This window comes from Gossypium raimondii, chromosome 5 (genome assembly GCF_025698545.1).
Source record: "Gossypium raimondii isolate GPD5lz chromosome 5, ASM2569854v1, whole genome shotgun sequence".
Lineage (NCBI taxonomy): Eukaryota > Viridiplantae > Streptophyta > Magnoliopsida > Malvales > Malvaceae > Gossypium > Gossypium raimondii.
The window spans coordinates 9,204,714-9,231,680 of NC_068569.1; the positions used below are offsets into that span (position 1 = coordinate 9,204,714).

Sequence of the window (26,967 nt, forward strand, 5' to 3'; positions counted from 1 at the left end):
CGGGGGTCGGTTAATTTTTTTATGATTTTTCGGTTAACGGTTAATTCGGTTCGAAACCGGTCGGTTAACCAAAAAAATTAATAAATAAAATTATCCAACCCAACCCAATAAAACTAAAACTAAAGTCTACCCAATTACCCAACCCAATAAAACTAAAACTAAAGTCTACCCAATTACCAACCCAATAAAAATAAAACTAAAGTCTAACTCTTAAGTATCTACCCAATTACACATGTTTTTTTTTAAGGTTTAATGCAAATGGAGATTTTTTGAAGAGAAATGGATATAAATGGAGAATATTAAAGACTTACATTTCAACTATGTGTTAATTTCAAGAATTATGCAATGCTTTTGATTATATAGTGATTCAAAGACTTATGTAATAGTTTTAATTATGTAGTGATTCAATTCGGGTAATTTGGGTAATTCGGTTAATTCGGTTCATTTTTAACCAAAAATAAAAACCATACAATTTTCGGTTAATTCGGTTAACCGACCTAATTAACCGAAAAAATTTCGATTCGGTTAACGGTTAAAAATTTTGGAAGGTCGGTTAAGTCGGTTATAGCTATTTCAGGTCGGTTAACTGAATGCACACCCCTAATTACTGGTGTATTCTATTTCGGGCTTAAGCAGAGATATTTGTTGATTTCTATTCCCTTCCCTCTTCACCGTTTACCAATTGGTTGCCATATGAACCCTATTTTACCCTCACCAAATTCTCACATCAAAAACACTCAAACGGTAGCCATTTCTTGCTTCCTTCGACTCCGACGTTCCTCCTCTTCATCCAAGGTCAGGTAAACATTTTTCCTTCTATTGTTCCTTTCATTTTCCTGTCTGTCTTGTTTTTATTACCTAAGTTGCGTGCCGAGTGGGGGCATTAAGATAGCTTGGGACGAGAGAGAATCGAACAACTAGTCAGCTTGGGAAGGGGCTGAGTGGGCCCTTGTTGGCTCAGCGTGTGAGAGGGAGGTGAAATTTCAGACCTAGTCTGAAGTTGAAACACTCCGTAAGGAGGTTGAACCGTAAGACGTTACGGTAGTAGGCTAATCCTTGGCTTAAGAAGCTGAAAGGAAAAAGCGGTGTTGGCTTGTCTGAGTAGTAAACGACCCCTGGCAAATTAAATTGAGTCAGTACCTTTTCTGGCGCCGCTGGCTCGCTCTCTCTCTCACCTCTAACCTTTTTCTTTAAAACAACGTTATTTAATTTTTCTTTCTTAGTCCTAGAAAAGATAAAAATTTTAACCTAAATATGGTATAATTTGATTCTTTCTGAGTCAGTACCTATCTCATGAAACGTGTAGACTTTGAGCTTTATTGTCATTGATTGCCTGTTAAGAAATTTAAAAAGAAAATTGAACTACATTTGAAACCTTACAGTTCATTTCTTTCCGAGCTTAATTAATTAAATTGATGTAAATTGAATTCTTATGAAGTTGTTTACCGCAAGTAGACCTGTCCATGGGCCGGGCCGAGCCGGGCCCACAAAAAAATTTTCAGCCCGTTTACTAGGCGGGCCCGCCCGCCCAAATATGGGCTCGAGATTTTGCCTGAGCCTGCCGGAGAAAAAATATGGGGCCGAGCCGGCCCGGCCGCTTTTAATTAAAATTAAAATTATTTTTTAATAAAATTAAAACTAATTGTTAGTAAAATTATCAAATTATTAATTGTTAATTGTATTAATTGTTGTAATAAAATCTAAAATTTGATTAGTAAATTTATCAAATTATTAATTGTATTAATTGTATTAATTGTTGTAACAAAATCTAACATTTGATTAGTAAAACAAACTTGATGTTTTATTATTATTATTTTGTAACACTAGTCAAGGAAATGAAAGTAAATAAACTTAAAATAAAAACTATTATATTTTAAAAATAAAAATATATATTTAATATTTTTCGGTCGAGCAGAGCCTTACCGAACAAAAATCTTGCCTCAAGCCTGCCCATTTTTAAACGGGCCTAAATTTTTGCCCAAGCCCATATTTCGGGCCTATATTTTTACCCAAACTCTCCCATATTTCGGGCGGGCCGTCGGGCTGGGCCGGGCCGCCCGGCCCATAGACAAGTCTAACCGCAAGTAAGCAAAAAAATTCTTTCAAAGTTAGTCAACTAATTAAATCATTATTTGGACTATATAACAGAGCAAGCCTATTTCTACAAACTATTACTGTGCTCCTCGGTAAAGCATATGTGCATATTGAATGTTGTACCTTATTTTGCTAGTAGGTGTATATGTGCTTTGGTTTCATGCGGAAATGCAATGAGATGCTTTGTTTATTTTTACAGTTTCTGTTGACAGAGGAAAACCATACTCACTTGAATCTTCATTTGCTTTGTCATACAGGCCAGAAAGACACCATCAATGGAATCTGTTGATTCTTCTAGTGAAGAAGAGTAAGTTACTCATTATATTTATAGCTTTCTGCTTTATTATTTGGATTTCTTTTAACTAGCATCTCTACATTTGAAAACTTACTCAGGCTTTGTTCTTTTGCAATTCTTGCTTAGCACAAGCATGAATCTTAGTCCATCTTAATCATTTTATAGCCAATTGTTTGTATGATCTGACTCTGATATTGCAGCTAATGTGGGCTGGTTTTTTTTTTTTTCTCATTGCTTATTTGTATTGATAACATTTGCATGAAAATGGACCATCTTACCATATTGACTTCAAATATATATTATGCATATATGTGTGCTCAAATCATTGGTGATTGCTTACCACAGTGAGCCAATGATATTATATTTAATTTAAATCTAATTTGATCTAGTATGCTTCGTTCATTTATAATTTCAAAATTTTAATTTTTTAGTACCGAATTGGCACAATAAATCTATAATATTTAATATTTAAGTTTGTAGTTGTAACTTTCTACTAGTTTTCTTTGTTATTAGTCTGTCCATACATTTTAAAGGCAACAGATAATTGAGTTTCTATTTTCTAAGGTTGTATAGTAATTCTCCTTAAAAACTAATGAAAGCATGATCATATTTTGTACCTATCTTCCTTTGTTTTATGTAATTTAAATTAAGGTATCGTTTATAATGTTGATAGTTGATTGGACAAAGGCATTATAACTTGATCACCAGTCCATTGTAAGATTTTTGTATTGAGTTGCAGGCAATCGTTCATTACCCTCATTTTTCCACTGGTTTTTATCTATTTTGATTGATTCAAAAGTTGCAGATTTTTTCTGGCATTTACATGGTTGCTAAGGACATTTTCTTAGAATGATTAGTTCTTTATCCATTTCTATTCTCATTTTCCAAGTTTCATCTATTTGATTTCTTCAGAAGCTGATAGTGTTCATGTTTCTCTTCTGACAACTTTTTTTTTCACTATTTCTCAATGCCATGTTCAGTTGTAAGTAGTGCATGTTGTATCTTATTATGATTTATTGAATTATTGTGGCTTTGAACTTGTAATATTGTGTTTCTCATCCTTCCTTGTTTGGTTGCTCATAAAATTGAGGGAAAATGGGTATTTAACTACTTGATAGAACTTGTAACATTGTGTTTCTCATTCTTCCTTGTTTGGTTGCTCATAAAATTGAGGGAAATTAAATGAGTATTTAACTACTTGATGGAACTTGTAACATTGTGTTTCTCATTCTAGTCTAGTCATCTATGCAAGCCTTTTTCTCATTCTAGTTTAGTCAAATGCTAGATGAGTATGCTTTAATTGTTCAACCTTATGTAATATTATGTGTTATTTTTAGTTTTATTGGTTTCATGTTTTCCATTCATTTTGCCTTTGGTTTTTTGTTAAGTTTATTTTTATTTGGATTTTTTAGTTGGAACCATTATGTGTTAAATGTGTATCCTCTTGAAATAATGGAATGGTTTGTATTTTAGCTAAAGAAGTGGTTGAAGGTAGCAACAAGAAGGGGAAAAATATCACTCAAGGGTGTGCTAAGGTAGCAACAAGACAATATATACATGTTAAACTACATTTACAATTCGGATTTGATCTTTTTACTTTAAACAAGAACATTTGGTTATATTTAATTTTCGATATGTTTTTATTTTTGATATGTTTCATTTAAAACTATTTTAATCTTTTAATATATTTTTAAACTATTTTTATTTTCGATATCTTTAATTTATGTTATATTTAATTTTGGTCTTCAAACAATGTTTTATATTACTTATATTGTTTGATTAAAATTATAATTAACACTACAAAAATTCTCTCAACAAACGAAACAAAAAAAAAGAAAGTAAAATGCTACAAACAAACCATGTTATGGTAAGAATGTAATGTATATGGAGTTTTAGATTTTATTTAAATACAAATAATAATTGAATATTTTAAAATACATAATTTTTAAAATATTTAACACACTATATACCTATAATCGAATTGAGTTAATACAAAATAAAAGAAATTAAGTCCTTATTTTCTTTTCTCATTAAAATTATTAAATTCATATTATTTTTCCCTTTTACTAATTTTAACTATTCAAACAAAATAATATACATTTTCTATTCACAATTATTAATTCAAATAAAACATTAGTTAATTACAATGTGAGGATGAATACAAACTTTTAGAAGGTAAATTAAAGATCAAATATTTTAAAAATTTTCATATAATATATGTATATTTATGTAGAACTGAAACTATGTTATTTGGATGTGGATGTATTAAATAGGTTTTTTTTTAAATAATTATTAAACGTCAGTCATTAATTAATCAAATCCACAAAAACACATTCTTTTCTTTTCTTTCTTTTTTTTTCTTTTTTTGGGTGATTGATAAGAAATGAATTTCTAGTTTTTTACGTGCAAAGATAGTTTGATTGCTTCCTCCACCCACAGTTGAGCGTCCTGTATTCACTGAATCACTGTAAGTTTTTTGGCAATTAAATTCTTTAATTTTTTTTTACTGTTATTAAAATTAGTATTGGAGAAATGTGACCCTTTTACTATGATTTGAAGATATGTAACACTTAATATCTTACAGTAATGACTCGTCTGCCTTTAATAGTATAAAGTGTGAGGCGTAAAAGAATTAGTCTTGCATTGACAATATGGTTGCAAATGTGTACAGTTGCGAGTTGGTTCTTAGTTACATTGGGTGCCATCCATAGCCTACATACTTATAGACCAAGGATTAGATCCTATATTTTAGATTTTTATGCAAAACGAGATTATGTGAAAAGACTTGTATATGCTAGTGACGAGACCTGCATTGAACAAGTTAGAATGAATAAAATTACCTTTTTTAAACTATGTGAGATGTTACAAACTTTATGGGAATTGAAGTCGTCAAGGAACATGCTTGTTGATGAGCAAGTGACAATGTTTTTACATATCATTTCTCATCACTTTAAAAATCAAGTTATCAAGCATCACTTTAATAGGTCCGGGGAAACTGTTAGCAGATCATTTCACAATATTTTAAATGTTGTCATACGCTTACAAGATGTTTTATTTAAAAAGGCAAAGCTAATTACAGCTAATTCTACAGACCCAAGGTGGAAATGGTTCAAGGTATTAGAGTGAGTTCTATATATAGCTTGTACATAATTTAGTTGATTTAGATTTAAATATAGTATCATAACTCAAGGTTTTATACATGTGATGTATAATTACTTAGGTGCTTTAGAAGGAATCCACATCAAGATTAGGGTTCCAACAGTTGATAAACCTAGATTTCGAACGCGAAAGGTGACATAGCAACAAATATGTTAGGTTTTTGTACACCTGATATGCATTTTGTTTATGTTCTTCCTAGTTGGGAAGGTTCTGTTGTTGATGGATGGGTTCTTCAAGATGCCATTAGTAAGAGACATGGACTAAAAGTTCCTCATGGTAAAATGCAAAATTAAAGGACTTTGAATTAATCTTTAAGATCATACTTTTTTGGGAAATTAACCATGACAAATAGTTTTTTATAGGTTGTTATTATCTAGTTGATGCTGGATATACAAATTCTGAGGGATTTCTTGCACCTTTTAAAGGACAAAGATATCATTTGAATGAGTGGCATCAATGTTACCAGCCTAGTACTCTGGAAGAATTTTTCAATATGAAACATGATTCAACACGTAATGTTATTGAAAGATGCTTTGGGTTATTAAAACTTAGATGAGAATACTTAGGAGTCTATCATTCTATCCTATGAGGGTGCACAATATATAGAATCATTATTGCACGTTGTTTGTTCCATAATTTTATTCGAACCTATATGAGTCTTGATCCTATTGAAGCGGAGTTGGGAGAAGAATTACCTAGTAATGTGATAGATGACGATGAACCGAATATCGTAAATATTCATCCATCGGATGCATGAGATACTTGGAGGATGGAACTAGCTAACCAAATGTTCGATGAATGTCAAGCATCTAGAAATTAGTTAGTGTAGGGTAAAAATAGTAAACGTTAATTTGTTTGTGTTATTTCATGTATCTAGTTTATGAAACATTGGTGGTGTTTGAATGGTTTTTTGTCTTGTACTAGACTTGTTGAATTATAATTTATTTTCTTTTGGTTCATCATGTGTTATAATTTTATAAAGTGTTGACATTTTGATTCATAATATTGAACTTAATTTTAATTTGTTTTTTTTCTTAAGATAGTTATGTCAGGTTTTCACAATCAAGTATTTATTCCGAAAATTCTCAAGGGACCAAAAGGAAATAAGTTCCAGAAGAAGATGTTGTGTTGGTTGTCTGCATGGTCGACTTGCACAATGTTGGAACCTTCAATGTTGATGCGAGATTCAAAGCTGGTTATTTAAATGAGTTGGAAAAAATGTTAGAAAAAGTTTTACCCAATGCCATGTTGAAGGCTAAACCTAATCTTGAATCGAGAATTAGGACATTGAGAAGGGATTGGTCAATCGTTTATGACATGCTTAGTGGAAAAAACAATAGCGGTTTTGGTTGGGATGAGCATAGGCTGTAATGACCCAAAATTTACAAGCATCGGAAAAGTATATTATCGGGCCTCCGTCTTAGTAAACTGAGTCATAAAAAAATAAAATTATTTATTTATTTATTTGAAGTAATTATGAGTTTAGTTGAGTGCTTAATTAGGTATTAATTGGGTGAATTTAATTTAACTAAGAGAAATTAGGAAAAGGACTAAATTAAATTAGGGATAAAAGTTAAATTATAGATTAATAGAAAATAAAATGATTAAAATGGCAATTAAGCCATTAATAAGAAATGAGGCAGCATAAGTGATAAAAAGCTTAGATTTTTATGTTTTATATATATTATTTTATTATATAATATATTATAATATATTAATTATATTGATTATATTATTATATATTAAATAAACCAAATAGATGACAAATGTATGGTAAAGATTAAAGACAAGTGTAATAGTAATAATTATATAGGTACACTTTTAATAAAATAAATATATGCTTAAATAATAAGTAAAAGAATTTTTTATAATAATATATTATTAATATTATTAGTTAAAATAAAAGAAATAAAGTAAGTAAGTAAAACAAAAGAAAAGAAAAAAAAGAAGAACAGAAAAGAAACGGAGAAAGAGACGAAAACAGGGGAAGAAAAAGGGAAAGAAAAGAAAGGGAGAAATTTGAGATTTTAAAGCTTCAAGTTTAATTGGTAAGCTAAATTTAGCCATTTTCTCTTAATTTTGATGTTTTAGAAGCTTTAAAACAAAGTTTTGTTGAAATTAAGTGGAGGTTATGGAAGTTCATAGGTTTTGAACATTTTCATTTTGAACAAGTTGTTAAATTAGGGTTTAGTTGATAGAATTTCTAGTTAGAATAGATAAAAGGATTGAATTCTAAACTAAGTTATAAGTTTTACATAGTTGGGATAAAGTTATAAAAAGTCTTAAATTAGGGTTTAGTTATGAATATTGAATAGTTGAGTTAAATATGGCAAGAAATTAAGTAGAAAAGAAGTATGAATTGAGTTAGAAAAGTTAGTAAACTTAGTTAGAATTAAATTGGGAATAAGTAGGAATTGAATAAAATTTAATTATTATTTTTATGCTGTAATTAATAGTGAAAATAATAATTATTTTCGTAGCTAACAATGCAAACGAGGCATCGACATCTAAAGGAAAAGAAAAAATCGTTGAGGAGTAAACGCGTATTCCGGGTTTGTATTACTATAACTTAATCTATTTAATAAATGCTATATTGAAATTGTATTCATGGGACATTTAAAGTAAGGTAAGTAATAACATTTGAAATTAAGTAAGATATGTGTGAATATTGAATTATATGTGAATTGAAATAATAGATGTTTTGAATTGTTTGAGTATTTGAAATTGTTGTGGAAATGAATTCGAAATTGGAAAAGTAAAATAATACCCTATTAACTTATCGGACTAGATTGGATACAAATGGCATGCCACAGGATTTGTGATGTGACGCGGAGATTTGTAGTTCGGCTGAGAAGATGATTATGTTATTATATGCTTCGGTTTATCCGAAGAGGCATTTAATGCCTTATTAGTGCGTTTGGGAGGATATGATATACTGATGTGTTATGCAGGATTTATATTATTCCAGGTGTGTTTAGGTTGGATATTCTGGTGTGTTTGGGTGGAATCCGCGTATCTGTCAGAGTCCGAGCCTTGTTAATAGGGTAAATAATTGAAATGAAATTTTGAAAATGAGATTGGTTGATTTGACACTATTGAAAAATACGAGAAATAATGTATGAGTTAATTTATGAATTGAATTAGTATGTAAAAAAAATATATATATATATATATATATATATATATATATATATATGAATTTAAGATTTGTGAAGTAATATATAAATATGTATATTTAGTTTAAGTGATTTATAATGATTATGGTCAATGTTTGAAATTATTATTATTATTAAATAGTTTAATTTATAGTAATACCACTGAGTATGAAATACTCAAGATACTGATTGTTTCCGTCATGCAGTTGTAGAAGTCAAATCTTGAACCAAAGATCCAAACCAGGCCGACTTCACAAATTTTGGTGATGTATATTTTCTTTTGGTAATGTGGCATGTACATAGGATGTGTATAAATGTTATTATGTTTTGAATATAAATAGTTAAAAATGTTAGTATTATAAGTCTAAGAATTTTAATGAAAGAAGTTTATCAATTTCAATTTAATTAGTACATTGATAAATTTAAATTGATATTAAGTTGATTGAGTTTGATTAGAAGGTATTTAGAATAGAAAATGAGAATGTGAAATGAATTGGTTGAATTGGTTATGTTTGGAAGTGATATGGTTTTATTTGCAGAGGGTTTTACGTAAAAATAAGCAGAAATGCTGTCGAATTTTTTAAAAAAAATTGGAATATTCGAACAAGTTCCGTTTTTTTATATATATGTTTTGGGCTTTGAGAGTCCATTATATGGATTTTGTTATTAAATTATATTACGAATGTTAATTTATGTATGAATTATTCGTAAGTTGTCTGATATGTTCGGTAATGCCTCGTAATCCTATTCCGGCGACGGTTCGGGTTAGGGGGTGTTACATAGGCAGCTTGTTGTTGTTAAAGATGCGGTTAACTCATATATAAATGTAAGAATTATTTCAAGTCTTTATTATCTTATTTTGACCAAACTTATATCTAATATGAGTTCCTCATTTTTATAGAGTCATAAAGAAACCGGTCAATTCAAACATCGTAGTTTCCCTTATTATGACCAACTTACTGCCATTTACGCAAAAGATCGAGCCACTGGGAAAGATGTTCAAACAGCCGCTGATATTATTGAAGAAATAGATGTTGAGGATGTAGCTATTACAAATACTCATGAAGAAAGAAACGATTTCTATGGATGCGAAGCTGATGTTTCTTTGGATGACATGGATCTTTCAGCTGCACAACCGCAACCAGCTAGAAATCAAGGTGATTCCACATTTTCAAAGAAGAAGAAAAAAAGATTTCTGATGTAAGTGATCATATTTCTTGTACTTAATTTCATGATGCTGCCACTTTATTGGCAGAAAACATACAAACCGTTGGAGTTGAAATTAGTAGGAGTATTGCCTCCGAAGTGCTAATTCAACAAAAGTCAGAAATGACCATTCAAGAAAGAGCTCTAACATTATATCCAACATTATGTGAAGTAGAAGGTTTAACTGAGGATGAGCGCTATCGTGCATTGATGCTGACCATTAAAAATCATGGTTGTGTTGATGATATTCTGGTAACTTTTTTTGTTTGTAATATTTCGATGGTATAATGACATGATAGAATGTCATTACAATGTTGTAACTTTTTGATGTTGTAAAATTTTATAACATATGGATTATGACATATAAACTAATGAAATCATGTAACTTTTGTTAATATATGAATATATGTTTGGATGTGAAATATAATTCTCAAGTTATTTATTACTTCTAATATTTTATTTTTATTGTAGAATAATTAAATTATTTGTTTCACTCATGATATTTTAGCACATTCAATATGTATTGCGTTTAAAAATAATAAAGTATATTATATATTATTTTTATAGTATTATATATTATGATTTTTAATTCATATAATAATTATATTAAGAATTTTATTAAATTATATTTAATAATAATTATGTTAAAATATGGTTAAATTATTTATTATTTTATTAAATTATTTTAATAATAATCTTATTAAAATTTAATAACAATAACAATAATCATCTATCTACAAAAAATTCGCTAAGGGTATTCTAGTCATTTTAATTTTTTTCCTTATGCTATTACAACATCATTACATTCAACCAAATACAACAATACTATTATAGTTCTATTCTATTCCATTCAACCAAACAATTGAATTACTGATTACAGTTTTATTCCATTACAGTTCTATTCAATTATAGTGAACCAAACATACCTTAAAAAAAACAATATATCAAACCTTGAGGCTCGAGTCCACAACTATTAAGAATATTTTAAGCAATAAACGTGCATTAACAAAGTCCACAACTAAAACACTGAAATAGAAAATTATCTAATTAAAAACATATTAACAAAGTTAACACTGATAGATTGAGGTTCTATTTTTACAGTTTTGTTCTATGTTGGGTCATTGGCGGGTTTAGGTTTGGCTAAAAATATGTTATTTGTACCAAATTTTCATCAATATCAAAATGAATATAACGATTTTTTTATTAATTTAATGATGATATTTGCTCAAAAGATGGTTCAATGACTTTCTCTAAATTAGTATTCCCATTAAATAAAATGTTAAAATAACTTTTAACATTTCAATATATCCAACCCGATGGGTAGATCCATCTTGAGGTTGAACAGGCACAGCATCTCACCCAATCCATAACCTCTAATAACATCTAAAACACAATACATTGTTAATAAGGATTCAGGGACAATTAAATTTTTTTTTTATATTCAAATGTGAAACCTTTTTACTTTATTGTAAAACAAATAATTTCTCAATAATTACATCATTAATTATTTTATATATTTTTTAATTTCTAAATGTACACTAATAACATGTTTTGCAACGATTCAGTTTAAATATAAATCATGTCAACCGATTTCAAGTACATAATTTTAACGTGCAGAATGACAGCCAGGGAGAAAAACCAATAAATATAAACTAAACGAGACGGCCAACAAAAACAAAACGAGTAATCCCACGTGGCAATGTGTAAGCAGTGGATACCATCATTTAGATTTAAATCCTGAATGAGCACATGCATGCCACGTGTTAAAACATAATTCTTCTTATCCACTCCTTTCAAAAAAATATTGTCAGTCACTTCCATATATATTGAATATATTAATTTTCATTCTAACTCCTTTCAATTCAATTTAAATTTTATTATGTATTTTTAATATATTTTTTAAATCAATTAAATATTTAAACACATTTTTTCAAAAAATATTTAAAATATATGAAATTTTTATCTATTTTACACTTTTAATAGTTATATATATAAGAATAAAATGATAATTTTATATATTGGAGCGGAACGTAGCAGAACAAGCCATTATCATAATCGTTTTATATCCATTGTCTAAAGGAAAACATCCACCCACCTCGGTTCACTTTTTTTTAAAAAAAAAAGCTTTACGCCATTCAAAATGAATTGGTTCAAAATTCATTAGACGATACAGATTTTGCTGTTAATCACTTTACTTTTTTTTTACATTTTTCTAATAATATTAAAAAGAAAAATCAGGTGTAAAATTAGACTGTTTCCATCTTTTAACTGAATTTTATTTTTAATATTAAATGCGTTAAATATTTAATATAAATATAATTGATTTAATAATTAAAATTAAATGTTTACTATTTATAAACAAGATTTAAATGAACAATAACAAATTTTAAATATGAATTATAAAATGAATATAAAAGTAATAAAGTTATTCACTTGGTTTTAACTAATATATGGTGGACAAGATAAAATGTAAAGTTTTTTCTATGATATATTATGGATAATTTAAACCATTTTATAATTTTAGTTCTAATTTTTAAATATTATTATATTATTAAGAGAATTTAGTCAAGAATCTTATAGCTTCATCATTTTCAAATAAAAAGATTTATAATTCATGAAAATATGACCAGCATTTTCTTTCTTATATAAATGTCAATGGCATAAACTATATAAGGTTTTTTTTTACCATACAGTCAACTTGGGCTGCTAGGCTCCTAACTAATACAATACTATTATATTTACGACTTTTTTCTTATGTTATAACTAATATAACTTGTATGTAGACATTGACTATTTCTGTTTGATTACACATTGACATATTATTTGTTCATGAATGAATGAAATTAGGGTCTATATGACCCTAATAAATTTAGATTGGATGAAGTTGAATTAAAATTATTTATCGAAATTGATAAAATTATGAGTCAACCTTGAAATATTAGTTATAGACAATAATAAAACGTATGGGATGCTGACGAAGCGAGCAATCAATAAAAGAAATAAGATAAGTTTGTTCTGACCGTCTCTCTCTTCGGGGCTTGGGCAACCCCAGGCACCACCCATTTGCTACACGTCACCCCCTCAAAGCCCGGCCCTTTGGATTTGGATAAGGACCTTTCCCCTTCTCTCTCTCTCTCCTCTTCTATAAATAATCTTCTCCCTTATTTAAACGCTCCTTCCATATGTTAACTATTATTATTCTATTCTATTCCCCCGTCTCAATTATTATCAATCAATACCAGCTTTCCTTATCCGCCCATTGTTTTTATATAGCTTTTGGATTCAATCTGAAGATTGGAGCCTCGGATTCTGTTTTGGTAAGGGGCATTTGAGTTTAAGAGTTGATCTTTTGTTTGTCCGGCAATGGCGAGTGCTATTGGGATGATTGGTGGGAAGGGTTGTTCCTCGTGGATGCAAGTTAAGGAAAAGGGAAAGAAGAAGATGGCCAACAGAGTTAGAGTTTATTGTTCTTCTGCTCCGTCGGTGATGGATCCTTATAAAACTCTCAGGATCCAACCCGGCGCCTCTGAATCTGAAGTCAAAAAGGCCTTCAGGCAACTTGCCCTTCAGGTACCCTTTTTTTCCCTCTTTTTTATTCCCTTTTTAGATGGAATATTTTTTTTAAAAAATGGTTTGATCGTGGGAGTTGGTTGATTGATGGGTTTTAATTTTTGTTGATTTCAGTATCATCCGGACGTTTGCAGAGGAAGCAATTGTGGGGTTCAGTTTCAAACGATCAATGAAGCTTATGATGTATGTTTTATTTCTCTTACTACTAGATAGTAAATTTCCTTTATTTAAGGGGATCTCTGAGATTTTAGTTTTATTTTCTTTCCCTATTCAGAAAAGAAACTTCAAAAATTAGGGGTAGGCAATGAATCATGAAATATAATGATTCCAGTTCGGGTGAGACGAGATACATCTCTTTGGTGTTTGGGGTTAGCCTGTTGGAAACACACACAACAAATAATTGGAATCCTTGTTCTTACCGCTTCAAAATATATGCACTTAATCTATTATTGTTGCTAATATTTTGAGGAATATGGGTATGCAGATATTGATGAGTAGATTGAGAGGAGAAACAAAGGCAGCAGAAGTGTATGAGGAAGAGATAGATGAGCCAATGAGAGGAATGGATGATTCAGATTGGGATTTGTGGGAAGAATGGATGGGATGGGAAGGAGCTGGTATTCGTGACTATTCTTCCCATATCAATCCCTACATTTGATCCTTCAACTGTACATTACCTCTCTTTTTTCTTTGTGGAAATCCAAATACTACCGGTGGCTGTGCCCCCCTTCTGTGTATATAAAAACAACTCTAATTGTATCAATTTCTCATGAAAACAAGCGTCACAAGTTAAATAAATAAATTCGATTTTATCATCTCCGCCTCTTTTTATCTTCTGTTGGTACTTTGTGCTCCAAATCTTGTCTCTCTATATATTTTAAAACAAGGACAAAACAACTTTGATGGTTCATAATTTTTTTTTTATTTTGGATGAATGATTAGCTTTATCCTTATTTTTCATAGTAATAATTCTAAGCCCCCCAACCCAAATTATTTCGTAGAATTTGGGTTTTGATCGCACAATTTGCCATCTGAACTTGCGATCTAACATTTGGGATAACTCGCGAGAGAATTTGTAAAAGAGAAATTGAAATTGGGAATCCTTTGGATAAGATTAAAAGCGAAGATGACAAGCCAGACACAATGGCCCATTGCCATTACTTTTGTTTTGGTTCATTGGCAGAGACTGACTTTATTAAAGGAACCTGAACATCAACAAGACTTTTTCACCTTCATTAGTGTACGGTTTAAGGTCTCGTGAGTGATCCGTTTATAATATTAATATTTGTTTGAAGAATATTTTTAATTTTATCCGCAAGACTGCTATATGTTTTCGGATATCATGTAAAAAATGCGGATGATTTATCAAAATTTTGATTATTTAGTAAGATTTAAGAGTGCAAATAAAAAGAGTACTTGGAATAAAAAAATTATATCGAAAACATTAGTTTAACTACAAAATAAAAAAAGTTGTTGGTTCTTAAAACTGAAAATGTTAATAATCATTAAATGAGATGATAAGACTATTTAATTGACAATCCTTTATTGAAGATGAAATGAAAAATATGGTCAAATTTGGACTCTTGACTCAGATTTAGATTTTAATATTCAGTATTAACGGTTAACAATGTTTTATTGAAGCATGTAAAAGGAGCATCTTAGTTGTTAACAAGCCACGGCCCAAATTGACGAAAATGGATTTAAGTATAATTTGGATTTGGGCTTTCACATTTTAATGGGCCACAATTTGAAGATCCAAACTTCTTAAACAAGTAAAAACTTAAGCATCGCCATTATCTCCAAGAAATGGGTAATCAGTGTAACCAATGACTGGATCAGATGTATAGAAACTACTCCTGTCATACTTATTAAGAGGGGCACCAAGCTCAAATCTCCTTGGCAAATCCGGATTGGCCAAAAACAATCGACCGTAAGCAACAAGATCAGCTCGGTTCTCAGCCACAGCATCGTTTCCATCATCTCTACCATAGCCCCCAGCAGCGATGAAACTGCCATTAAATGCCTTTCTCATTGGCACAAGACTTTGAGGACTTTCACACACTTCCATCCCTATTTTAATTCTTGGCTCCACCATATGGCAGTAGAGAATTCCGTATTTGTTCAAGGCCTCAACCATGTAGAGGCCTAATGCTTGTGGATCAGAGTCCACTGACTCCATGAATTCTGTATAGGGAGATAGCCTTATTCCCACTTTATCTGCTCCTATTTCACTGGCAACAGCTTCAACTATCTCTAAGGCAAACCGGCATCGGTTTTCTAATGACCCCCCATATTGATCTGTCCGATCATTCACTTGATCTTTCAAAAACTGTTCTATTAGGAAGCCATGAGCTCCATGAATCTCAACTCCATCAAAACCTATAAATCAGCCACCAAAATTAGCACCCATTTCATATAATTTTAACGAATCCGAGACATCCTCTAAGTTTCTTTATTCAGAATCTAGGAAAAAGAACATACCAGCTTCCATAGCATTCCTTGCTGCAATTCTGAAATCATTGACAATCTGGGGAATTTCATCAGTCCGTAATCGCCTCGGAGGTGAGAAGTCCGCAACATCTACTCCACTAGCTTGCAGTTGTGGTGTCAACGCCTTATCAGTACAGGAGATTGGAGGTTGTCCATTTGGCTGAAAACCTGTAAACATTTGCAAATAATAAACCATTACATGGTGCCCAATGCCATCACATGAATATCAAAATTCACCAGAAAAGAATCACGTGGGGCCATGCTATCTGGAAATAAAGTTACAAAACAAACTTTGGGTATCAAAAAGTAGTATTTGTCTGGATTCAAAACCTACGTTTTCCTTTTATATAATTTGGCTAGAACCCTTACATCATAGCATGCAGCAATAAAGTATCGGAGATAAGAATTCAGACATTAGGGCATTGATTTTTCAATCATCCATTCACTATTGAATTTTCATGTAAATGTCACTGAATTTGGTCACAGAAAGAGAAGACTAAATGGAGGTGTTGTGCGAGAAGAAGAAGAAACCTGTATTTGAAACCCTTCCAACATGCGCAATCTGACAAAAGAAAATTCCACCTTTCGCATGAACAGCATCAACAATGGGTTTCCAGGCCTCAACTTGCTCTTTCGTCCATATACCAGGTGTATATTGATACCTTCATTGTTATTTTTTTTTGGGGGGGGGGGGTCAAGTTAATTTTTGGGGTTTATAAAAAGAGAGAGAGAGAGAGCGCAAAATTTCAACTTTTTGAGATTGATTACCCTTGAGCTGTATCAGAAACTCCAGTACCCTCAGCCAGCAAAAGACCTCCTTTGGAAGCTCTCTGGGAATAGTATAGAATGGCATGTGGTTGAGGAACATTATTGTAAGATCTTTGTCTAGTCAATGGAGCCAATACAATTCTGAAACAAGACAAAGAGAGGTAAAATTATGAAGCTAGTCAGTCAATTAACTTTAATATTTTACAGAAAAAAAAAGTTACGCGAAGTGGGATTTTCAACTAAACAAAAATATGCTGGCTCATTAGGAAATGAGGGTTGAGATTTTGCATCAGAAATTATACAAACAATATAATGGGAACCAAAAAGCTAGAAAGAAGGCAAAACTGCTGTTATTGAGAAATCAGAAAAGGGGTTTGTTGCAATAATTACCTATGAGAAAGATTGAATTTGCCAAGTTTGAAGGGGGCGAGAAGAGGTTGAATGGTGGTATCTTCCATTTCAATTAAATTGAAGAGGTTGAATGGGTATAAATTGATTCTGCTTTTAAGAAGGAATTAAAACACTTGTTTAGGTTATGCAAATTTGCCGAGATATGGAGTGGGATAATGGGAGGAGGGGTATATATAATAAAGCAGGAAGAAAGGGAAACTAGATGGTGACGAGGGAGAGTACGTTAGCAGTGTGTTGTTATTTACCTTCTGGGTTTTGCATCTTTTGGCGGCCGCCTGTTTACCAAACGCTACACTTCCTTTAAAACCTTTACCTATGCTTTTCAAATGAAACCGGTTGTAATGGTAATCATCTATTTTTAATTTCATCGTTTTTATTGGATAAATATTTTAAAAAATACAATTAAGCTAATCTTTTATTTGGAATTCATCAACCAGCTCGATCAATCAATCTGATTCAATTCCGAAAGCAATGACCTTTACACAAAATAGCATCTTAGTATGTTTATAATTTACCAAATTCTCGGTAAAAGTGTTATAGAGACATCTGTATTAATAGTTAGATTGCATTTTACTCTCTTTACTAAAAAATGGTAAATTTGTATTTGTAGAGCAAATTGGTATTTTTGTTATAAATTTATCGATTTTTACTGTAAAAAAAAACTTTCATAGTTCACAAAATAACCAGACAATTAAATGTAACTTGCCAATGTATCAGGTTATAATGTATAGGGCGAAATTTTAACACTAAAAATGAATAGAATAACCAATTTACTTTTTGATCAAACATATAATGACCAATTTATCCATTTTTTAGTAAAGAGGACAAAATAGGTAAAAGCACCATAAAACCCCCTATACTATACTCTAGATTGCATTTTAGCCCATTTATTGAAAAATGGACAAATTAATCCATGTTCATTAGATGAGGGAGCAAAACGACCCCTCCATTAAAAGTTGATGTTTATATATAAGGTATAATAATAAATTTAACATTTAATCTTTACACGTTTATTCAATTTGATTCTTACCCTTTTATTGGAAGTAAAATTAGAATTTTTTAAACTACTAAGGCTAAAGGATGAAAAGGCCTCAATAACAAATTTAAAAAAATTAAAAATCATAAATTTTAAAAGAAATTATACAAATTTTAAATAAAATATATATTTTTAAAAATAACCTTTAGGTCAATATTATTATTTAATAAAATTTATATTATATATATTTATAATTTTTATGATTGTTTAAATAAATATAACTTTTAAAAGGGTTTATTGATTTTTAAAAATTTGTTATTAAGGCATTTTTACACTTTGATTTTATTGATTTTAAAATTTTCTAATTTATTTCTAATAAAAGGTAGAGGTCAATTGAATAAATTTGTAAATGTTTAAAAGATTAAATTTGTTATTATACCTTATATATAAACACTAAATTTTAACGGATGAACTATTTTGCTCGATCATGTAACGTATATAGATTAATTTTCCTATTTTTCAATACATGAACTAATATACAATCTAAAATATAGTTGATAGGGTTTTTGGATACATTTACCAACAAAATATAATCCGGCAGAAAATATGAATAGTCAACTAATTGAGGACAACAAGATGCGGCTTTTTTACTCCAATAATACAAAAAAAAAAAACCTCAAATGGTATGCCCATGAGATTATTTTTTAAAATTTTTAACCGTTAACTGAACTGAAATTTTTTTAAAAAAATTAACCGAACCGAAATTTTTCCGGTTTATTCGGTCGGTTAACTGAATTAACCGAAAATTATATGTTTTTTTATTTTTGGTTAAAAATTAACCGAATTAACCAAATTACCCGAATTACCCGAATTAACCAAATTATCCGAATTACTCGAATTACCCAAATTGAATCCCTACATTATTAAATTATTTTTAGACTTTTAGACTTTAGTTTTAGTTTTAGTTTTGGAATTTTATTTTTATTTATTAAATTATTTGTAATTTTTATGATTGGGTTGGGTTGGGTTGAATACTTGGGTTTGGATTGGGTTTAGGTGAATAGTGGGCCTATTTAAATATTATAATTTTATTTATTAATTTTTTCAGTTAAACCAAAAAAATCGGTTAACCGACCAGTTTCGAACCGAATTAACCGTTAATCGAAAAATTAAAAAATAATTAACCGATCCCCGACCGAAAAAATTCGGTTAACTGACCGATTAACCGAATTCGGTCGGTTAACCGAATTTTTTCAGTTTTACTCGAATTTTGCTTTTGTATATATATATATATATATATATATAATATTTATATATTATACTTGCTTTTGTGATCACATATAATTGAACTGCGTTGCCACACTATTGATCATTCAATGCAATTTGCCCAAAGTGTATTAAGGTGTGTCACCGTGACTGTCCCCATCTCTTTTCTTGCTCTTTTAATTAATTTTTTACTTCAATTTAAATTGATTCAATATTTTTTAAAATCGTTTCAACTAATATTGAATTAATTTTAAATTTTGGGTTTATATAATTTTTTTTTAAAGTTTTGGGTTTATATTAATTTGTATTTGCAGGTTTAAGGAATTTTTTTAATTTTAATTATTGTGAACTTTTTTTCATTCACAGAGAATCGACTCCTTTAAGAGAAGTCTTGTCTTCAAAGTGTTGTCTTCTGGGCAATTAACTTAGACCATAAACAATTGAAGATGTTGTCCTCATGTCAGGGTTTTGTTACTATCCTTCGTGGAGAGCCATGTACGATTCATGAAAGGAGGCGTCTCAATTGGTGGAGATCAATACTTGCAAGACTTGAGATGACTATTAGTATTGAGCGTGTGAATAACTATGGAAGTGCCTGAATGTGTTGTAACTCGAACTACCAATCAAGGCCTTAATGTGCAAACCTTGCTCAAGTGGCATAATTATTCACACACCCGATACTAACACCTATCTCGAGTTTTGCAGGTAGTCAGGTAGTGATCTCTACTAACTCATACATAACTCTTCATGGAGGGCGATGACAAAATCTTGACATAAGGATGACACCTTCGATTATTGATTGGCTACCCAAAGGATGACACTTAGAAGACAATACTTCTCTCAGAAATCTCTTTATAAACAATTTGAAATTTGAGCAATTGAAGTTTTTTTTTTTTGTTATATCTCAAGTAAATAATTAAGTGAATGGAAGTCACGCAATTATACTTTTTTCTCGGGTATTTGAACTTGTTTAAATCTCGTCATTGTTAGAAAGGTTTTTATCTAAATATTACCCCGATCCAAATAACATTGATCTCAAATCATAAATGGATGAAAGCAACCGTGATTATACTTTAACAAAATTACTACAATTTGAATACAATAAAATATTATTTTTCTTCTTGGTGAAAATTACATGGTCTAAATATACTAAACTATTGATTGATTTATGTGAATGTACTTGAGAGGTCCTTTTATTGTAATGACTTGATCAAATTAGTCCTACTAATATTATATGGATCAATTTAGACGTTGTATAATTAAAATTAATCAAATAAAATCAAATTAGAATAGAGTTAATATTTACTATTTAAAAATATAATTTGTTGTTTAACAGAGTTAATACTTTTTATTTTTTATAATTCTATAAATAAAATCTTCTATTTAAATAACATTATGTTTAAAAAATATTTTGAAAATATTTTTATACCATAATATTAACTTTGTTATAATTTAAACTTATATGATTTTATTAATGCTACAACTCTCCAAATCAATAATTCGTAAGTATTAATGTGTGGTTGGATAGATTTAAAAAAAATGTTAATCATTAAATTAGATGTTAAGACTATTTAATCAGTTTGTTCACTAAACTATCCTTTATTTAAGAAAAAAATGAGAAAATATGGTCAAATTTGGAATCTTGACACAGGTTTACTAACAAAATTAGATTTTAATATTGAATAATAACGGTCCACAATGTTTTATTTAGAGAGAAGAAAAGCTACAGTGCTTCACCATGTACAAGATGCGATGCAGGAGCATCTTAGTTGTCAACAGCTACGGTCCAAATTGAAGAAAATAGATTCAAGTAATTTCTATTTGGGCTTTCACATTTTAATGAGAAGATCCAAACTTCACTTAAGCATTGCCATTATCTTCAAGAAATGGGTAATCAGTGTAACCAATGACTGGATCAGATGTATAGAAACTACTCCTGTCATACTTATTAAGAGGGGCACCAAGCTCAAATCTCCTTGGCAAATCCGGATTGGCCAAAAACAATCGACCGTAAGCAACAAGATCAGCTCGGTTCTCAGCCACAGCATCGTTTCCATCATCTCTACCATAGCCCCCAGCAGCGATGAAACTGCCATTAAATGCCTTTCTCATTGGCACAAGACTTTGAGGACTTTCACACACCTCCATCCCTATTTTAATTCTTGGCTCCACCATATGGCAGTAGAGAATTCCGTATTTGTTCAAGGCCTCAACCATGTAGAGGCCTAATGCTTGTGGATCAGAGTCCACCGACTCCATGAATTCTGTGTAGGGAGATAGCCTTATTCCGACTTTATCTGCTCCTATTTCTTTGGCAACAGCTTCGACTATCTCTAAGGCAAACCGGCACCGGTTTTCTAATGATCCCCCATATTGATCTGTTCGATCATTTACTTGATCTTTCAAAAACTGTTCTATTAGGTAGCCATGAGCTCCATGAATCTCAACTCCATCAAAACCTATAAATCAGCCACCAAAATTAGCACCCATTTTATAATTTTAGCGAATCCGAGACATCCTCTAAGGTTTTTTATTCAGAATCTAGGAAAAAGAACATACCAGCTTCCATAACATTCCTTGCTGCAATTCTGAAATCATTGACAATCTGGGGAATTTCATCAGTCCGTAATCGCCTCGGAGGTGAGAAGTCCGCAATATCTACTTCACTAGCTCGCAGTTGTGGTGTCAACGCCTTATCAGTAGAGGAGATTGGAGCTTGTCCATTTGGCTGCAAACCTGTAAACATTTGCAAATAATAAACCGTTACATGGTGCCCAATGCCATCACATGAATATCACAATTCACCAGAAAAGAATCACGTGAGGCCATGCTATCTGGAAATAAAGTTACAAAACAAACTTTGGGTATCAAAAAGTAGTATTTATCTGGATTCAAAACCTACGTTTTCCTTTTATATAATTTGGCTAGAACCCTTACATCATAGCATGCAGCAATAAAGTATCGGAGATAAGAATTCAGACATTAGTGCATTGATTTTTCAATCATCCATTCACTTTTGAATTTTCATGTAAATGTCACTGAATTTGGTCACAGACAGAGAAGACAAAATGGAGGTGTTGTAAGAGAAGAAGAAGAAACCTGTATTTGAAACCCTTCCAACATGCCAAATCTGACAAAAGAAAATTCCACCTTTCGCATGAACAGCATCAACAATGGGTTTCCAGGCCTCAACTTGCTCTTTCGTCCATATACCAGGTGCATCTGGATACCTTCATTAATTTGGGGAAGGGGTGTGTCATTAAATTGATATTTGAGGTTTAGAAAAAAAAGAGAGCAAAATTTCAACTTTTTGAGATTGATTACCCTTGAGCTGTATCAGAAACTCCAGTAGCCTCAGCCAGCAAAAGACCTCCTTTGGAAGCTCTCTGGGAATAGTATAGAATGGCATGTGGTTGAGGAACATTATTGTAAGATCTTTGTCTAGTCAATGGAGCCAATACAATTCTGAAACAAGACAAAGAGAGGTAAAATTATGAAGCTAGTCGATCGATTGCCATTGGTATTTTACAGCAAAAAAGTTATGCGAAGTGGGATTTTCAGCTAAACAAAACTATGCTGATTCAATAGGAAATGAGGGTTGAGATTTTGCATCAGAAATTATACAAACAATATAATGGGAACCAAAAAGCTAGGAAGAATGCAAAACTCCTGTTACTGAGAAATCAGAAAAAAGGGTTTGTTGCAGTAATTACCTATGAGAAAGATTGAATTTGCCAAGTTTGTAGGGGGTGAGAAGAGGTTGAATGGTGGTATCTTCCATTTCAATTAAATTGAACAAATGGGTATAAATTGATTCTGCTTGTAAGGAGTTAAAACACTTGTTTTGGTTATGCAAATTTGCCGAGATAAGGAAGGGGATAATGGGTGGAGGGGCATATATAATAAAGCGGGAAGAAAGGTAATGTAGATGATGACGAGGGAGAGTACGTTAGCAGTGTGTTCTAGTTTGCCATTTTTGGTTTTGCATCTTTAGGCGCAGCCCTGTTGACCAACGCTACACTCCCTCGCCCCTGCTTCCTTTAAAACCAAAATGAAACCAGTGGTAATCATCTATTTTTAATTTCATCGGTTTTATTGCATAAATATTAAAAAAAAACTGTATATTAAAAAAAAAAAAAGACACGGATACAATATTAATAACATATTAATTTCAAAAAATAATATTTGAAAATAACTTTTACACAAAGTAGCATATTAATATGTTCATAATTTACTAAATTCTCTATAAAAGTATTACATGCCTTTGTATTAATAGTCTGATTATGTTCTACTCTTTTTACTAAAAATAGAATTTTTTTTTATGTTAGATGAAAAAACAAATTGATATTTTTGTTAAAAATTTTTATCCATTTTTACTATAAAAAAACTTGCATAGCTCATAAAATAACCAGGCAATTAAATGTGACTTGCCAATGTATAACATTTTGTATAAGGAATAATTTTTAACCGTAGATTGCGTTGTATCCCCACAAAACCCCCTGTACTATATTGTGAATTGCATTTTTTCCCCTCCACTGAAAAAATAAACAAATTAACCCATGCACGTTAGATGAGGTAGCAAAACGACCATTCCGTTAAAATTTGAAGTTTATATATAAGGTATGATAACAAATTTAACCCTCAATCTTTACATATTTATTTAATTTAATCCCGACTCTTTTGTTGGAAGTAAATTAAAAAAAATTTAAACTAATAAAGTTAAAGGGTCAAAAGCCTTAGCAAATTTTTTTAATAAAATAGGAAAAGGGCAAATAACCAATAAAATCCCCTTTATTTTTAAAATTACCGAAATGGGTCAGGTCCTAAATTAAATACCAAAATGGACCATTTCTCCCAAAAATGCGTCCACGTCATCGCATTATCAGGGGATAAAGCAGGAAAACGCTTCCTTGAGGGCGCGCTTTGTGTCCACGTGGACAAAGCGCTTCCCTGAGGAAGCACTTTTTCTGTTTGTTAGGGTTTAGGATTTTTTACAATTAGGGTTAGGATTTTGGAGTTTTTGAGTTTTTAGATTTTAGGGTTTTAAGGAAAAATTAATTAAATAAAGGTTTAGGGTTTCTTAATTAAATTAATTATAAATTTTAAAAAATTTATAAATTATTTATAAATTATTTATTAAGTCTAACTTTATTTAAATATAGTTAAATATTAATTACAATTATTATATTTTTTCTAATTTTGATTTTAAACATCTATAGTTTAAAAATATATTAAATATTAAAATATTAAAATTTATGTTAAATTCTACTAAATAAAGTTATTAATACCTATTTATAAATCATTCACTAACAATCAATAAAATATTTACCCATCATCTTAAGACCTTAAGGAATTATTATCCCTAAAATATTCTATTATTAATATGATTGTATTATATTAAATTTCATGTATTTTTTTGCATATTATATTATATTAATATTTTTAATTTATAATAAATTTAAAATTATAGCAAAAGATAAATTTAATATATATATATATATATAAACTTTTAACTATTTTTCTGTTTTTCATAAAAAACTCTTTTCTATTTTAAAATTTAAAATACAAAAATTCTTTATATATTTTATTTTTAATTTATTATTAAAAATTCTTTTAATAAATTTAATTTTTACTAAAAATTTAATTTTATTAGTTTATTTTTTAGAATAGTTTAAAATATATATTGAATAACATCTAGTTTTATTTGATTTTTGTTAAAACCCTAAATACTAAACCCCAATCTAAATTTTTAAAATTTATAATTAATTTACTCAAGTAACTCTAAACCCTAATTTATTTGTTTTTCCTTAAAACCCTAAACACTAAACCGTAATCTAATTTTTTTAAAGTTTATAATTAATTTATTTGCCCTAGTTAAACTCTTTTAAAATTTAAAAATGATTGAAAAATCATAAAAAATAAAAAAGTTATTAAATTATTAAATATAAGATTTAAAAAAAATTGACCCCTACGTCATTTCATTGATAAGCAAGCCTAACGTCATTGATGAGATAGTCCATCCCTTAGCCGCCAATGACCACCTTTGCTTTTATGATCCCACTTAAATTTAAATTGTAATATTTTTAGAACGAATCGGTTGAAATAACACTGAATTGATTTTAAAGTTTAAGTTTATATGATTTTTTTTCCAAAAAAAGACTTTGGGTTCATATTAGTTTGTGTTTGTAGGTTTAAGGGTTTTTTTTTTAGTTTTGATTATTATGAATTTTTTTGTGTTGATGGAGGAACCGATTTTTATAGGATAAGTCATGTCTTCAAAGTGTCGTCTTTGGGGTAGTTGACTCAAACTAGAGATAATCATGGGCCGGGCTGGGCCGGATTCGAGCTGAGCCCATAAAAAATTGTAGCTCGCTTCCTAGGCCCGGGCCCAACTCCTGCCGAAATATGGGCCTAATTTTTTAGACCCGGCCCAAAAATACTAAGCCCGAGCCCAGCCCGGCCCAACCTTTTTTTTATGATAGAAAAAAATGATTTTATTATTTTAATAGCCTATATTTTTATAATTTTTAAAAGATTAAATTAATTTTTTTATCATTTGAGGGGCAAAGTGTAATTTTAGCATTACTATTTTAAAATTTTATAAATTATAAAGAGTTAAAAAAAGAATTTTTATTTTTATTTTAGAGTAGAACCCTTGCCCAAAAAATATCATATCAACAAATTTAACAATACTAATAATTAAAATTAAATTTTAAAATTTGAAATATAAAAATTAAAAATTTTAAAATAAAAATAAAAAAGAGGGAAGGGCTTAGGGAAATGGGAAGTGGGGAGGGGAAATGAGAATTTTTTTAAAATATATATATTTATTATATTCAGGCTGGGCCAGGCTAGTCTCGGGCCAAAAAATTTTTGCCTGAGGCCCAGCCTATTTTTTGCCCAAACCCATATTTTGGGCCTACATTTTTACCCAAATCCTCCCATATTTCGGGCGGGCAGTTGGGCTGAGCCGGGCCGCCCGGCCATGATCACCTCTAACTCAAACCATCAACAATTGAATGTATGTCAGGGTTTTGTCCTCACCCTCCAATGAGAGCCATATATGGTTCATGAAATGGAGGCGCCTTGATCGGTGGAGATAGATACCAACAAGACTTGAGATAACTGTTAGTGTAATAGCCCGATTTTCAGTGATGTAGGAAACAGTGGTTCGAGACCACCAAATCCGAAAAATGAGCTCATAAATTTTATTATTTAAAATTTACGAGTAAAATGAGGTTTTTAAAAGATTTTTGAATTAGAAAGTTTGTGGTCATAAGGATTTATTAGATTAATTAATTTGAAAAAGAAGTATCGAGACCTCAATGTTAATTAATTTGGAATAGCAATAAAATTAAAGGTAAATCATATTAATTTTCACTCGATTATTAAAAACATTTGTATAGATCATTCGACTTCAAAAAGTTACAAAATAATCATTTAATTTATTTAAAAAAATTAAATCCAAAATTGTTAAATACTTTAACCGTTATGTTAATGACTTATTTTTGTAACATTCATTTTTAATACACATCATTTCCATCTCATATAATAATTTAAAAAATATTAACCCAAAT

At 30.2% G+C, this 26,967-nt stretch overlaps 3 protein-coding genes across 3 annotated transcripts; 1 reads left to right on the plus strand and 2 right to left on the minus strand.

Annotated features, from left to right (window-relative positions):
• Positions 1–13,091: 13,091 nt before the first annotated feature.
• On the plus strand, positions 13,092–14,294 carry LOC105769046 (chaperone protein dnaJ 8, chloroplastic). The gene is made up of 3 exons (XM_012589425.2): positions 13,092–13,479; positions 13,594–13,662; positions 13,964–14,294. Exons 1-3 carry the CDS (start codon positions 13,273–13,275, stop codon positions 14,135–14,137), a joined length of 450 nt encoding a protein of 149 aa, XP_012444879.1. The 5' UTR covers positions 13,092–13,272; the 3' UTR covers positions 14,138–14,294.
• Positions 14,295–15,086: 792 nt separating this feature from the next.
• Positions 15,087–17,424, minus strand: LOC105769043 (putative 12-oxophytodienoate reductase 11). The gene is made up of 5 exons (XM_012589420.2): positions 17,128–17,424; positions 16,738–16,878; positions 16,501–16,631; positions 15,961–16,137; positions 15,087–15,858 (listed from the first exon to the last, which is right to left on the minus strand). The coding sequence occupies exons 1-5, from the start codon at positions 17,193–17,195 to the stop codon at positions 15,260–15,262; spliced, it is 1,116 nt and encodes a 371-aa protein (XP_012444874.1). The 5' UTR covers positions 17,196–17,424; the 3' UTR covers positions 15,087–15,259.
• Positions 17,425–21,042: 3,618 nt separating this feature from the next.
• On the minus strand, positions 21,043–23,427 carry LOC105769044 (12-oxophytodienoate reductase 2-like). The gene is made up of 5 exons (XM_012589422.2): positions 23,104–23,427; positions 22,715–22,855; positions 22,490–22,620; positions 21,950–22,126; positions 21,043–21,849 (listed from the first exon to the last, which is right to left on the minus strand). The coding sequence occupies exons 1-5, from the start codon at positions 23,169–23,171 to the stop codon at positions 21,251–21,253; spliced, it is 1,116 nt and encodes a 371-aa protein (XP_012444876.1). The 5' UTR covers positions 23,172–23,427; the 3' UTR covers positions 21,043–21,250.
• Positions 23,428–26,967: the final 3,540 nt, after the last annotated feature.

Bases quoted from the DNA above. Each gene is read 5' to 3' on its own strand.
- LOC105769044 (XM_012589422.2), bottom strand. From the start codon at position 23,171: ATGGAAGATACCACCATTCAACCTCTTCTCACCCCCTACAAACTTGGC. The intron at 22,856-23,103 runs GTAATTACTGCA...GTCTTGTTTCAG, and splicing joins AAATTCAATCTTTCTCATAG to AATTGTATTGGCTCCATTGA. The intron at 22,621-22,714 runs GTAATCAATCTC...AAATTAATGAAG, and splicing joins GTTTCTGATACAGCTCAAGG to GTATCCAGATGCACCTGGTA.
- LOC105769046 (XM_012589425.2), top strand. From the start codon at position 13,273: ATGGCGAGTGCTATTGGGATGATTGGTGGGAAGGGTTGTTCCTCGTGG. The intron at 13,480-13,593 runs GTACCCTTTTTT...TGTTGATTTCAG, and splicing joins TCAGGCAACTTGCCCTTCAG to TATCATCCGGACGTTTGCAG. The intron at 13,663-13,963 runs GTATGTTTTATT...ATGGGTATGCAG, and splicing joins CGATCAATGAAGCTTATGAT to ATATTGATGAGTAGATTGAG.
- LOC105769043 (XM_012589420.2), bottom strand. From the start codon at position 17,195: ATGGAAGATACCACCATTCAACCTCTTCTCGCCCCCTTCAAACTTGGC. The intron at 16,879-17,127 runs GTAATTATTGCA...GTCTTGTTTCAG, and splicing joins AAATTCAATCTTTCTCATAG to AATTGTATTGGCTCCATTGA. The intron at 15,859-15,960 runs GTATGTTCTTTT...GCTGATTTATAG, and splicing joins AAGGAATGCTATGGAAGCTG to GTTTTGATGGAGTTGAGATT.